Below are 13980 nucleotides of genomic sequence, written 5' to 3'. Positions count from 1 at the left end.
TGGCTGAGCGGGGTTTTCCCCCTGGCCCCCAGGTGCTGTGGAGCTGCAGCGAGCCCGGGGCTGGCAGGATGGCAGCCCCACAGGACGAGCGCTTAGTCCTCCTCGAGGGCCTGGCCACGGCGCTGCTGCGAGTCCGGCCGGACAAGTGGGCCAAGTTTGCGGCCAGCGAGGAGACTTCAGTCATGCTGGACAAGTTCTTCAAGCAGCCAGAAATGCTGGAGCTGGTGCTGGGGCTGAACCCTGCTGGGCAGCTCCTGCCCACCACCTGCTTCCCACCTGCCCTAAAGGGCAAGGGAATCTACTGCGTGAAGAGGAAGGGGGAGAACATCACTGGGGAGAACTGTCGGAGTGCTCTGCTGGTGGGAGACATCGGCCCCTCACCTGTGGAGCAGCTCATCACCGTGCTGCTGGAGGTGGGTTGCCCATGCAGGCACAGTTTGGGGTGAGCAGAGTGAGTGGAGCTCCCTGCTGCGCTGGGACCCCCGCTGTGGACTGCTCTAGCCAAATTTCCAAGTGGGCTCCAAAATAAACTAAAATTCACAGAAGAAAACTTGTGCCAGGTCCTCGCCCTGACCTTGCGGTGGCTCCTATCGTATGTTGAACAAGCCCCATGAGGACAAGAGCAGGCTGAAGGTCACCAACCTGGTTTTCTTCTGGCCCCTACTGGATCACTTCCTCCCTGCAATTTTAGAAACTCATAATAATGCCCACTTACCTTTACCCTGCAGCTGGGAAATGTCTAAGTAGATTTCCCTCAAACTTCCCATAAATATTCCCACTGCCAGTCCAGAGCACCCAAAGGCTGCATCAGCTCCAGGAGCCCCACTATTCTCCCTCACTGCTGGGAGCTTTTGCTCATGTGCCAGCCCCTGACTCTGCCAGATGCATTCACTGTGCCACTTCCAGCCCTCCCCAGGCCATGAGAGCTGGAAAGCAGAGCAAAGGGCCTTTTGGTCACACTGGTATCAGCAGACTGCACTGAGACTGCGCTTCAATGGGCAGCGAGAGGGAAGTGCCCACTGCCCTGTGTACAGGAGGTCATGGCCAAGGGCCTGACCTAGCCCTGTCTCGCAGGTTGTGTCCCCTCTGCTCCTGAGCCAGGAGGAGGGGGTGGGCTGGCCCAGGATTGTGGTGGAGGACATCGTGCGCCACACTCACCAGCTGCAGAACAAGATGTTCCTGATGACTGGGAAGATCCAGGGAAAGCCACTGCTCCCACTGCCCGAGCACCTGGTCAGCTGGGAGGACTCAGGCGCCGCCCTGGACTGGTGGGTGGCATCACTTGGTGCCAGAAAAGCCTGGCAGGGGCCCAGGACAGCATAAATCACTCAGGGAGGGATGGGAGCTGGGTCACTGGCTTGGTCCCTGCACAGCCCTGGGCACAGTCATCCCCTGCAGCAATGTTTGAGGGGTTCATGCCAGGCATCTGCACTGGCAGAGATGGCCACAAGCAGGAGTGACTGGCTTCCCTAGGGATGTTTGGAGTTCCCCTGGGGCAGTTCAGGGCTCCCAAGGGACATAACCCCTCTGCCTTTCAGCCTGGTGGGGCCTGTAGATGGCACAGTGCTGCACTCCATTGAGACCGTGGTCATCGAGTGGTTCCAGCAGGTTGAGGAGATCTTTGGTGAGGACCCAGCACAGCAACTGATGGAGGGGCAGCACCCCCTGCCCAGAGTCGAGTTTGATTTCTGGCAGACCAGGGTGACCAGCTTGGAGTGCATCAGTGAGCAGGTACTGTCTCACCCATGGTGGCCACATCTCCTCAAGCTGAGCCCCTGTGCTGAGCCCCCCATGCTGATGCTGACGCCTCTTCCCTGGCAGCTGCTCACACCCCAAGTGACCGTGCTGGCCAAGACCCTGGAGAAGGCTGACAGCTGCTACTGGCCATCGCTGCAGAACATGTTCAGGGCTGTCAATGGTGGTGAGGTCCCATGCCAGAGAGGTAGCTGCCTCCAACCAGGTGTCCTCCTCCCAACACGGACTTTCTCCATGTCCTAGGTCTGGAGGAAGCCAATGATGTCAACCTCCACCTGCAACCGCTGCAGGGGCTGCTGGAGGAGATGGAGCAAATGGAGTATTCCCAGGTAGGTGATGTGTGGCAAAATAACCAGGCACAGCCTGGTGGTCTCATCTGGGCAGGAGCAGAGCCCCAGAGGCTTTGGGGGGACACATCCCCCCCAGTGACAAGGCTCTGCTCCCGCAGCTGCGGCTCTTCGTGCCCAAGGTGCTCTGCACCATCTGCCTGCTCCGGGCTCACTGCGTGCACTACCACTCACCTGCCCACATAGCCCGTATCCTGCAGGAGACCTGCAACTTCTTCATCAGCCTGGTACAGTCCCACGGCCAGCACTGCCCCACCCCTGTCCCCTCCAGTTGCCTGTCTGGGGCAGATGTGGAGGGTCCAGTCAGGGTGATGTGGAGACAGCCTTGACAAGGGAACAGCAGAGTCCCCGTAGGGCTGGGGGGAGTCTGGGGCAGGCACGGGCTGCAGGCAACCACCAGCAAGTCTGTGGGGGTGAAGGGGGGAGGAGGAGCCTCCATGTCCTCCTGACAGCTGCCCCTGCCTGTGTCTGTCCCAGACCTATAAATTCCTGAACCCTGAGGACATGCTAAAGGGACTGCAAGGGGAGCCCCAGGAGACCCTGGAGGGACTCAAACAAGCCATCTCCACCACAGAGAAGTTCTTCCAGTCCTACAACACTTACTGCTCTGACCTAACGCCCATATTCTTTCCGGTGGGTGCAGGGATGGTGCAGGAACATCTGACCCCCTGCACACCAGCACCAGACTGACAGCCCCTCTCCCCTCCCAGGAGGAGTCAGAGCTCTGGCAGTTTCCCCCCATACAGATCTTTGGCAGGATGGATGCCTTCCTGCACAGGCTCAAGGCCATCAAGGTGAGAGCACAGCACTTCAGGGCACAGTGCCAGCCTCAGCCAGGCCTTCCCTGCCCTGGGGATCCTGGGGAGGCAGTGGCACAGGGGGAGCTCAGCTGGGGCCGCTGGCACAGTGGGACATGACTGGGAGTTCAGAGGCACCATTCCCAGCACAGGTTCCCCCCAGCCCCGAGCCCCCATGGCAGGATGGGCACACCCCAGCCAGGCCACCCCTGGGGCTGCTCCTCAGGGCTGCTGAGCTGGCAGGACACAGCCCTGTGCTGCTGCTGCACCTGCAGCCTGGGACAGGGGAAGCCAGGTAAAAGGGGGTTTGTGCTTGCCAGGAGCTGTTCCAGGTAGCCATCGACTTCCAGAGGCTGGAGAAGACAGTGCTGGGAGGGGTGAGAGGAAACTTCCTTGGGACCTGGGTGTTGAGGATCTCTGAGGAGATCTGTGAAGACACAAAGGCTTTTGCTGAATGCAAATATGATCCCTTGGATCCCGATGAAGAGGTGAGCAGATGCTGGAGTGGAAATGTGACGGGTGCTGGAATTGAGGTGTTAACATTGGCTAAGTGAAAATAAAAAAATCTCTTGTGAGAACATGCTGCAGAGGGACACATGGGACTGCCCCACAGAGCACAGGGCTGGCTCTGGAGCATGTCATGGGGCTCTGGACCCTCTGGGTTCAGCAAATCCTTCCTGAAGGATTTGAGAAGGAGCCACAGAGGCTGTGCCACTTTAACCCATTTTGCTTTCAATGGCAGCAATGGAACAAAGACTTTGCAGAGTTCCAGAAGAAGGTTGAGGATGCAAACAAGCAGCTGGCTGCCATCTTCTGCCAGGGCTTTGATGACTGTAACCGCCTGACAGGTGCAGTGAAGGTACCTGTGCCCAGCTCGGCAGCCTAGCATGCAGCTCCCACGGGACCTGGGGGTCTCACCCATCCCGGGACTGCTCCAGGGTGCAGGAACCTGTGCCTGCCTCTCTCTCCTGCAGCTGGTGCACATGTTTGCCTCCGTACTGGAGCGGCCCCTGATCAAGGCTGAGGCTTCCCCCTGCTACCTGGCCCTGCTGGGAATGTTCGAGGCAGAGCTGGAGAGCGTGAAGGCGCTGTATGACACCCGGTTCGTGTCCCCCCCGCCCCCCGGGGGGGGCCCAGCCATCCACAAGAACATGCCGCCGGTGGCTGGGCAGCTCAAGTGGGCTCTGGAGCTGCAGCAGCGGCTGGAGGGGCCACGCAAGGACCTGCTGGCCATGACCCACCCGTAGGTGCAGGTCCCCTGTCCCCCGCGGACACAGGGCAGCAGCGGGGCAGCACCCGGCCTGGAGCTGGTCCCCCCCATGCCCTGCTGCAGCAGCTTTACTGTGGTTCTGACAGTGCCATGCTGGGTGCTGAGGCTGAGCTGGTGTCCAGGAAGTTCGAGGAGATGATGGAGCTGCTGCAGCGCTACAGCAAGATGATCTACGAGGAATGGGCGAGGGGGCCCGGCAAGGACTGCCACTTCAGCCTGGAGCAGCCCCTGCTCCAGAGGGACCCCGAGTCCGGCCTCCTCAGCGTGAACTTCAGCAGAGAGGTGGGTGCTGGCACGGGCAGCAGCAGCAGTGCCCCGGCTGACCCCGGGCTGGGGCTGCCCTGCTGCCCTGGGTGATGCTGACGAGCCCTCCCCTTGCAGCTCGCAGCCGTCCTGAGGGAGGTGAAGTATCTGCACATCCAGCAGCAGCAGGACATCCCAAGCAATGCTGAGAGCCTCTTTGCCCAAAATGAGACTTTCCAAAAGATAGGGGACAACCTGGAGCTCATCGTGGGCTGGTACAATGAGGCAGGTTCTGAAGGGGAGACAACCCAGCTGCTTTTCCAGGCTGAAAGGGACTGGGGGGTTTGGGTACCACAGGCACATCACTGGCACCTCAGGTCCCTGCCCATCCTGTGGCTAAGCCAGGCCGTGGGTGCTGCCATCCACCTCCTGTGTTGGTGGGGTGGGGACCCAGTTCCTCGGTGCTCACCTGTGGGTGTGTTGGCTCAGGTGAAGCAACAGCTGATGCCAGTGGAGCAGCCCCTGCTGGCAAAGGAGCGGGAGGCCCTGGACATCCGCCTGGCCAGTGCTGAGAAGTCTCTGTTCTGGAGCCATGAAGGTACAAACCCCCTCCTTGGCCATCCAAGGCTGGGAATCCTCCTTGCACATTTTGGGTTCCCTGGTCCCGAACAACAACAGACTTCCCACTGCCCTGGGGGTGTCTCCACAATGTGCTCGTGTTCCCATTTCCCTCCCAGGTGTCATGGAATACATCCAGGAGATGAGGGAAACCCTGTATGACCTGCAGAGACGAGTCCAGACAGCGAAGCTGAACCTACAGAACATCACCCAGCTGATGGAGGTAATGTTTGCTGGCACTTCACAAGCACCTTTCTGGGACACATCTAGCTGGGACTGTCCTTTCCCTGGCATAGCAGAGCAGCCCCTTCTTCCCTCCCTGCAGGTCTGTTCAGCCACTCCCTTGTTTGGAAGAAAGGACAACAAAGAAACAGCGCTCCTGGACCTCGATGGCAAAGAAAATGCCTTAGCTCAGCGCCGTGCTGTCATCGAGAGCACGGGCGAGAAGATCCAGGGGATGGTGAAGGTGAGACGTGGCCCTGGAGCACTGATAGCTCACAGGGGCATGAGCAAGGACATGAAGCAGTGCCAGGAGCCAATACCTTTGCTGGCTGCTCAGTCCTGGCTGGTTTTCTCGTGGCAGGAGAATGCAGAGATGTTTAAGGCTGACGTATCCTCACGGATATGGCAGAGCTATGTGGCATACATCGACAAAATCGTGTTGGATGGGCTCTGCAGGCTTGTTCACAAATCCCTGCAGCTGCTGCTCACCAACATGGACCCCGAGGTAGGTGCTGGTGTTGTGGCAGTGGGTGTCCTGGTGCTGGGCTCGGGGTGTCCCACCGCTCACTGCCAGTGTCGTCAGTGGCCAAACGTGACTGTCCCCGTGCCCCCTGCAGCTTGCAGGGCTGTGGGGCTGTGGGACAAGAAGCCCACAGCCGGCTCTGACCTGTTCCAGGCCCAGGTGTCCCCGCTGTTCGAGGTGTGCATGGAGCTGTCCGAGGACAAGGTGCAGTACCAGCCCTCACTGGAGGTGGGGGCCGGCGACAACTTCTTGGCGCTGGTGGAGGGGCTGCTCGGGGACATGGAGGCGGTGGCAGCCTCCATGCCACGGCTGCTGGAGGGGGCGGTCAGTTACAAGGTGAGTCCGTCACAGGCAGCAGCTCCCGGCTCCGCAGGAAGGGGGTGAGGGTGGCCGCTGTCCCCAGCCCGTCCCTGAGCTCTGCCCGCCCCTTCAGGCGGCGCTGGAGGAGCAGCCGGATCTCCTGAGGATGCAGGAGCAGCTGATGTCGCTGGTGGTCAGCACCATGGCAGAAGGTGAAGAATTCAGTGCCAGCTTTGAGGAGCACTCCCACCTGTGGAGGGAGACCCCCGAGGAGTTCCTGCAGCGCTTCCTCACCTTGGACAATGCCCCTGGCGAGGGCGAGGCAGAGCCACCACCAGAGAAGCCCTTGGCGCCGGGGATCCCACCCCTCGCGCTCTTTCAACAGGAGGTGTGGCAGGGGTGCCTGGAGATGTGCTGGGTGCTTGGGTGCCCTAGAGGACACTGGGTGCCCAGAGAGGTGCCAGCCACAGACTGTGACCCATTCTTGTCCCCAGATCGATGTGCTCGAGGCACTACATGAAGAGGTGTTGGATTTTGAGGAAATCAGGGTGTTTGGGGGGTGGCTGCAGAGTGACTGCCGCCCCTTCAAGAAGGCGCTGCTGTGTGCCATCAAAGGCCACAGCATGGTGCTCCGGCAGTACCTCGCCCACCACGTCACCAGCAGGTAAGGCCTGGTCAGCCCTGGCACAGGGACAGGGTGCTCCCACTGGCTGGAGCCTGGCTAAGCTGTGGCACAGGCACCACTGCATGCCAGGGCAGGGCTGACCCAGGAAAACAGCCCTGGCACTGCAGGTTCCAGGTGAAGGTTCCAGGCACATTCAGGGGTGAGTTTCTGGGGGGTCATGCCCTGCAGAGTGAGCCCCAAGCCCCAAGGACACCTGGTGAGCACCATTGTCCTTTCAGTCTCCAGGAGTTGCAGGATTTCATCAAAGAGTCCACTGATGGCTTGAGTCAACCCCTGGAGGAGGGAGACTATGAAGGACTAGTGGCAGTGATGGGGCACCTGGCGAGGGTCAGGGAGAGGCAGGAGGCGACTGACATGATGTTTGAGCCCTTGAAGGAGACAGTTGCTCTGCTCAAGACTTACGGGGACAAGATGCCAGAGGAGATCCACCTGCTGCTCCAGGTGGGCTGCTCAGGGTGTGGGGGGCTGGGCAGGGGCTTACTGGGGCCAGGCTGGTGACCCCACATGGTGTCCACTGCAGAAGCTGCCCGAGAGCTGGGACAACAACAAGAAGCTGTGCCTGCGGGTGGCAGACAACGCGGCACCCCTGCAAGCCGCCGAGGCCGCCATCCTCCGCAACAAGTGCCAGGACTTTGAGGTGCCTGCCGGGGGCTGAGGGCGGGGAGGCAGCTCCTCAGCAGCTTTGGGAAGACTGCTGCTCTTCCCAACTGCCGGATCCTGGCTGTCCCCGTGAGCCCCATGCTCCCACACAGGTCCAGCAGCTCGCCTTCCGGGAGAGTTTCCAGGAAAGCGCTCCTTTCTCGTACACAGAACCAGAACCCTATGAGTCACTGAACCGGGTAAGGAAGGGGAGGACACCAGGACCACTGCTGTCCCCACTGGCACTGCCTGGCCACCCGTGACTCTGGATACTGGGGAGGGGCAGCTGCTTCAGGTCTGGCTCCAGCTCTCAGGCTGACAGGGAGGGTCTGGCCCTGCAGCAGGGATGGAGCTCCTGCTGGAATAGAAATATGTCTCTGGCACACAGTCCCTGGCTGACACCTTTTCCTTTCCTCCATCCAGCAAAATAAGGGCATCGCGGCCTTGGAGAACGAAATGGCAGCCCTGGCCACCTCAGCTGCACTGTTTGAGGTGTCGGTCCCAGACTACAAACAGCTCAAAATGTGTCGCAAGGAGCTGCGCCTGCTGAAGGACCTCTGGGACATGGTCAACCTGGTATGTGCTGGGCTCTGGGAGCTGGGCACAGCGCCCAATGCTGCGTCCAGGCAAGGGCTGGACAGCAGTGGCATGGGCACCCAATGCAGGCACCTGGTGCAGGCACCTGGCACAGGTACCTGCTGCCAGCTGGCCATTGCCAGCCAGAGGTGCAGAGCTGTAGCAGCTTCTCAGAGAGCTCATTGCCATCTTCCCAGAGGGAGGATGAGACATGGGGCAGGTTGGTACACTTAGAGCAGGTTTGCATGGCATGTGCACGAGTGGGGCCCCAGTGGGCACACAGAGTGTGTGGGCACTGGGTATGCTGCTCCTCTTCTCAGGCAGGGAATACTTCTGCTAACCCCATGTTGTGGAAATGTATCCTGGGTCCAGGTGAACCTGAGCATCGCCAGCTGGAAGACAACCAAGTGGGCAGAGCTTAACGTTGAGGATATGGATATTGAGTGCAAGAAATTTGCTAAAGACATCCGGAGTTTGGATAAGGAGGTGAAGAGCTGGGACGCGTTCACAGGACTGGACAGCAGCATGAAGAACATGATTACATCCCTGCGCGCCGTGAGCGAGCTGCAGAACCCAGCCATCAGGGACCGGCACTGGCAGGAGCTTGTGCAGACAGCCAAGGTGCTCCCGAGTCCTCCTGCCCATCCCTGGCCCAGGAGCCTCCAGCCCCTGGCCCAGGAGGCTCCCAAGATCCACACCCAGCAAGGGAAGGGTGCCATTAGGTTTAAGTCTGGCCACATGCAAATATTTGTGTGGGATCTCTAAATGTGGGTGTCAATGAGCTTGTTTGGGTGAGCTGCTGGTCTACCCCTGTGGAGGGGAGCCCCTGGCCCAACCACGCCGGTTCTGCTCCAGGTGGAATTCACCATGTCCGAGAACACCACCCTCGCGGACCTGCTGCAGCTCAACCTACACAAGTTTGAGGAGGAGGTTCGCGGCATAGTGGACAAAGCGACAAAGGAGGCTGGGATGGAGAAGGTAAACGGGGCTCAGCTCCTCCCCTGCTTTGCTGGACCCCTGTGCCAGTGTGGCTCCGTGGCTCCCAAGGCCTTGTGTTCTGGTTCCTGGGGCTGGAGTCCACAGGGAGCACACAGAGCTTGTGGAGCCCATGCCTCTGTCCCCCTGCTTCCCCACGGGGGCTGGGCCACGGCACCCAGCTAATCCCCATGCCACGACCACAGGTGCTAAATGCTCTGGACACCACTTGGGCAGGAATGGAGTTTGAGTATGAGCCCCATGGCAGGACCCAGCTCCCACTGCTCAAGGTGGATGAGATGCTCATTGAGACGCTGGAGGACAACCAAATGCAGCTGCAGAACGTGTTGGCATCCAAGTACAGAGCTTTCTTCCTTCAGCGGGCACAGGACTGGCAGCAGAAGCTGTCAACCACTGACACTGTTATCAACACCTGGTTTGAGGTACAGAGGAAGTGGAGTCACCTGGAAACAATATTCATAGCATCCGAAGACACACGAAGTCAACTGCCAGAAGAGTCGAAGAAATTTGATACCATTGACGAGGATTTCCGAGTGCGAAGCCCATTCCCTCTCTCCTTTTCCCTGCAGATGTCTGCCACTTCGGGGTGGCTGAAGTGTTTTTCTTTTTCCTCCTCAGGATCTAATGGCTGATGCAGTACAAACTCCCAATGTGATTGAATGCACCAACAAGCCTGGGCTGCACACCAAGCTGGAAGCCCTGCAGGACAGGTAAGGATCCAGTGATCCTGGTGAAGCATTTGGGAGGCCAAAGGAAGAGCTTGGTTCCTCCAAAGCATCAGCAAGACAAGGACTGAGCAAAAGCTGGAGCTGATATATTGGGGGCTAATGCAGGTTTTTCTGTTTTCTGCCAGGCTGGCGGTCTGTGAGAAGGCCTTGGCTGAATACCTGGAGACCAAAAGACTGGCTTTTCCCCGGTTCTATTTTGTCTCCTCTGCAGACCTACTGGATATTTTATCAAAAGGGACCGAACCCCTTGAGGTATAGGCTGTGTGCGAGCATGGGGCTGAGTCCTGTGCCATTTCCCTGCACTTGTTTGAGCAGTTTTAGAACATTTTTCACTCTTTCGGGCAGACCACCATCCCTGACCCGCCTTCCTGGGGATGCAGTGCCCAGGGAGCGCTCAGGGGTAGATCCAATTGCTGCTCACCCCTGTGCACGTGGCAGGGGTCCTGACGGTGGCTGTGCCTCTGCCCTCAGGTGTCCCGGCACTTGACGAAGCTGTTTGACAGTTTGGCCAAGCTGAAGTTCCAGGAGGGCTCAGACAAAAAGCCTCAGAAGGTGGCCCACGGGATGTTCAGCCGGGACGGGGAGTATGTGCACTTCGATGCGGACTGTGACCTGTCTGGCCAGGTCAGCTGAGCTTTGTGCAGGCTGGGGCGGGGGCAGGTTGAGGATGGGGATGAGCCTTTTGCTGGTTGTGCTCTAACAGCCTGGCAGGAGTATAAAAATGCAATTACAAAGATTTTTTGCTAAAAGCCCTAGAAATGGCACCTGCATTGTAGGTACAGAGCAGCACAGTGGTGTGAACTCTGGAGCACAGTCCCTCAAGGGTTACAGGGTGGTCACCCCTCGGCTGTTTGCCCTCAGACCACCCCTCATCACATCCCATGGGATGTGCCCTGCAGGACTGGCTCCAGGCTCTCTCTGCGGGGCAGTGCCATGTGCAGGGAGAGGTTTGTGCGGCCCGGGCAAGCTGGAGCAGCTCGTTCAGCCCTGCTGGGTGTGACCCTGCAGGTGGAGGTTTGGCTGAACCGGGTGCTGGAGCGCATGCGCTCCACTCTGCGAAACCTCATGCCCCAGGCCCTGGGCACCTACGAGGACAAGCCACGGGAGGAGTGGGTGTTTGACTACCCAGCACAGGTGGGTGCTGTTGTACAGGGCCGGGCCAAGCCAGCTCTGAGAGGGACAGGAGGAGGCGCAGGCGCCCACCCTGAGCCACAGCAGGTTCCTCTTTATGGCCGTGCTGTCCCCATGGTTTGCCGCAGATCGCCCTCACGTGCACCCAGATCTCCTGGACCTCAGAGGTTGGAGTTGCCTTTGCGAGTCTGGAGAAAGGTTACGAGAACGCCCTGAAGGATTACAACAAAAAGCAGGTTGGCATCTTCTGCACCCAGTCTGGAGCCAGCCTGAGCCTCTCTGCCAGGCCAGGGGTCATCGGAAGGTGGGCAGACGAGGGCATCATTTCTATGCCCATTATTCTTGTGCTTCACTAGATTGCTCGACTGAATGCCCTGATTTCCCTGCTCCTTGGGAACCTGAGTGCTGGGGACAGAATGAAGATCATGACAATCTGCACTATTGATGTCCATGCAAGGGATGTTGTGGGCAAAATGATCCAAACAAAGGTATTTGGTACCAGAGGAAATTTTTGGTGCAGCATCCCTTAGAACTCTGGAGCACAGGTTTCCTGTCATTCCATTACATTCAGGCTGGGCACCTCTGCTGGTGGGTGTGGGCTGGGCTGGGCTGTGAGGAGGGATGGTCTCCACCCACCCCAGCACGGCCCTGGGACCCATTGGCCCCCTGTCCCAGTTCTGGGAGGTGGTGAATGGTCCCCGGGCAGGGTGTGTGGCTGTCCCAGCGGGTCAGGGTGGGCAGTGCCCATGCCTGCCTGCCTCCACAGCCAGCTGCTCTGCAGGTGGAGACCTCGCAGGCGTTTGCCTGGCAGTCCCAGCTGCGGCACCGCTGGGATGACGGGGAGAGGCACTGCTTTGCCAACATCTGTGACGCTCAGCTGCTGTACGCCTACGAGTACCTGGGCAACACGCCCCGGCTGGTGATCACCCCCCTGACCGACAGGTGCGGGCTCGGCTCCCCCCGCCCTGCCGGGCACTGCGGCCGTGCCAGGCCCCGCTCAGCCCCAGGGCCTCCCTCGGCAGGTGCTACATCACCCTGACACAGTCCCTTCACCTCTACATGGGGGGGGCCCCCGCCGGCCCTGCAGGCACCGGGAAAACAGAGACCACCAAGGACCTGGGCAGGGCCGTGGGCATGATGGTCTACGTGTTCAACTGCTCCGAGCAGATGGACTACAAGGTAGGGCACGGGCAGCAGCATGGTGGCACTGAGGTGAGAACCAAGGGACCCTGTGTTTGGGTCTGTGGGAGCCCAGGGAGCCTGGCAGGGGCGCTTTAGCACTGTGGGGAATTTCCCTAGGGAAGTGCACAGTCCGTAAGGCACGAGCAGCTCTCAGCTCTTGAGCGTTGTCACCAAATCCCCCATTGCAGCTGCCGTGAGGGATCGCAGTCCTGAGCCCTGTCCCACTGCTTTGTTTCTCTCCAGTCCTGTGGGAACATCTACAAAGGACTCGCCCAAACGGGAGCCTGGGGCTGCTTCGATGAGTTCAATCGCATTTTGGTGGAGGTCCTGTCTGTCATTGCAGTGCAGGTGCGTGCTGTCCCCACAACACAGTGGCACTGGGTGCCAAAGAGACTTCCCAGCTCACGTCCTGCATGCTGTCCCAGTTAAAGCTGACTCGCAGGACAGTTTGCCACTGTTCTCTCCCCTATGTCCTGTTTGGACATAGGGTAGAATTCCAGCAGTGCAGGGGATTTGGGCACAGTTAAACCTCACAGTGCAGCTGTGTCCATCCTGGTGACCTGTCACCCCCAGCTCTGCCATCACCTGGAACAGGGAGTTGGGGTGATTAGGAAGGAGCTGGTTTAAGGCCAGCTTTCCTTTTTTTCTCCTGCTGCTGTGGCTTCAGCAAGATCTCAATATTATTCCTGGCAAAGCCAAACCCTCAGGCTCACCTTGGGGAGAAGTCAGGGCCAGCCAGGGCACTGGGCAGGGAGCCAACACCTCTGCTCACCTGGCAGGTAAAATGTATTCAGGATGCAATCCGTGCCAGGAAGAAAAAATTCAACTTCCTTGGGGAAACCATCTCCCTGGTGCCATCGGTTGGGATCTTCATCACCATGAACCCTGGCTACGCCGGGCGCACAGAGCTGCCCGAGAATCTAAAAGCTCTGTTCAGGTGGGTTAATCTAAAAATTCTAAAAGGTGGGTTAATCTAAAAGCTCTGTTCAGGTGGGTCGGGGTCAGGGCAGCACTTCCCTCCCTGCTGGCACTCCTGTGCCACACCCGTAACACCCTCAGCCAAGGGTGGTGGCCCCGGTGTGAGGGAGCCCTTGACACCATGGGACAGTCCTGTCACTCCCCAGAGGTGGCCAGGCGGGGTGAGCTGGGCTGCTCAGCAAGGGGAGAGCATGCTCGGCTGGGTTGCCACCCTCAACTAAAATCCAGTTGAGAGTTGGCAAGAAGGTGGTGAAGCACTGGAAGGGGAGGCACAGAGATGCTGTGGGACCCCTGTCCTTGGTGAATCTCAGCCTGTGACTGCAGAAGGGCTGGTGTGCCCCAGTCTGGTGGGACATGAGCCCTGCTTGGAGAAGGAGTCTGGGCAGGAGATCCCAGCAGGTGTAACTACAGCAGCCGACTGTTCGTCACACTGGAAACTTGGGGGCAAACCCTGAGAGCTGTGGGAGGGTAAGGACGTGGTAAGCAGCCCTGACAACTGCAGCTGCTCCTCTCTAGACCCTGTGCTATGGTGGTACCTGATTTTGAACTGATCTGCGAAATCATGCTTGTGGCAGAGGGATTTCTTGATGCCAGGCTCCTGGCAAGAAAGTTCATCACTCTCTACACACTCTGCAAAGAGCTGCTGTCGAAACAGGTAATTAACAATATTACACAGTGCTGGCTGGGAGAGGAAAGAGTCCATTTGATCATCAAAGCTGACACACTGTAGTGGGATTGCTGGTGGTGACACACAGAGTGACAGTTCTGCATAGCTCAGGTCTATGGCTGGACAAGATCCACTTCTACCTGGTGCATCATATGGCACCTTGATTTCTTAAGGAAGGAATCAAGAAGCCCAAAAGCAGAATAGCATGGAATTAGAATTAGAATTAGGCCAGTTAAGATGAGAGCATTCAGAGATTATTAATCTCAAGAGAGGTGATTCACATATAAACGTGCCTTCAAGAAGGAAGTCAGATTCCCAGCTCC

General features: G+C 58.7%; 1 protein-coding gene across 3 annotated transcripts in view; it reads left to right on the top strand.

Moving 5' to 3' along the window:
- The first annotated feature begins 53 nt into the window (after positions 1-53).
- Positions 54-13980, top strand: part of DNAH17 (dynein axonemal heavy chain 17) — a 32661-nt gene continuing 18734 nt past the window's right edge. For 2 of the 3 annotated variants that reach the window (XM_064395739.1, XM_064395738.1), the window contains exons 1-38: positions 54-413; positions 1075-1268; positions 1539-1731; positions 1822-1921; positions 1999-2084; positions 2204-2329; positions 2580-2735; positions 2813-2896; positions 3220-3387; positions 3642-3758; positions 3874-4142; positions 4256-4451; positions 4551-4697; positions 4902-5010; positions 5150-5253; positions 5356-5496; positions 5614-5757; positions 5929-6111; positions 6209-6463; positions 6570-6739; positions 6979-7201; positions 7281-7397; positions 7513-7599; positions 7823-7975; positions 8348-8596; positions 8831-8953; positions 9157-9504; positions 9590-9681; positions 9825-9951; positions 10171-10323; positions 10708-10833; positions 10959-11066; positions 11187-11318; positions 11612-11772; positions 11853-12009; positions 12256-12360; positions 12792-12949; positions 13507-13645. In XM_064395739.1, coding sequence (XP_064251809.1) covers positions 69-413; positions 1075-1268; positions 1539-1731; positions 1822-1921; positions 1999-2084; positions 2204-2329; positions 2580-2735; positions 2813-2896; positions 3220-3387; positions 3642-3758; positions 3874-4142; positions 4256-4451; positions 4551-4697; positions 4902-5010; positions 5150-5253; positions 5356-5496; positions 5614-5757; positions 5929-6111; positions 6209-6463; positions 6570-6739; positions 6979-7201; positions 7281-7397; positions 7513-7599; positions 7823-7975; positions 8348-8596; positions 8831-8953; positions 9157-9504; positions 9590-9681; positions 9825-9951; positions 10171-10323; positions 10708-10833; positions 10959-11066; positions 11187-11318; positions 11612-11772; positions 11853-12009; positions 12256-12360; positions 12792-12949; positions 13507-13645 — 6045 coding nt within the window. In that variant the 5' untranslated portion in view covers positions 54-68. Of the gene's footprint in view, positions 414-1074; positions 1269-1538; positions 1732-1821; positions 1922-1998; positions 2085-2203; positions 2330-2579; positions 2736-2812; positions 2897-3219; positions 3388-3641; positions 3759-3873; positions 4143-4255; positions 4452-4550; positions 4698-4901; positions 5011-5149; positions 5254-5355; positions 5497-5613; positions 5758-5928; positions 6112-6208; positions 6464-6569; positions 6740-6978; positions 7202-7280; positions 7398-7512; positions 7600-7822; positions 7976-8347; positions 8597-8830; positions 8954-9156; positions 9505-9589; positions 9682-9824; positions 9952-10170; positions 10324-10707; positions 10834-10958; positions 11067-11186; positions 11319-11611; positions 11773-11852; positions 12010-12255; positions 12361-12791; positions 12950-12988; positions 13003-13506; positions 13646-13980 lie in introns of those variants that run through there. The other variant, XM_064395740.1, reaches the window with a different exon arrangement.

Source organism: Passer domesticus, chromosome 20 (assembly GCF_036417665.1).
Source record: "Passer domesticus isolate bPasDom1 chromosome 20, bPasDom1.hap1, whole genome shotgun sequence".
NCBI classification, from domain to species: domain Eukaryota; kingdom Metazoa; phylum Chordata; class Aves; order Passeriformes; family Passeridae; genus Passer; species Passer domesticus.
The sequence above is the reverse complement of the archived record's forward strand: the minus strand, read 5'-3'. Positions and strand labels throughout refer to the sequence as shown.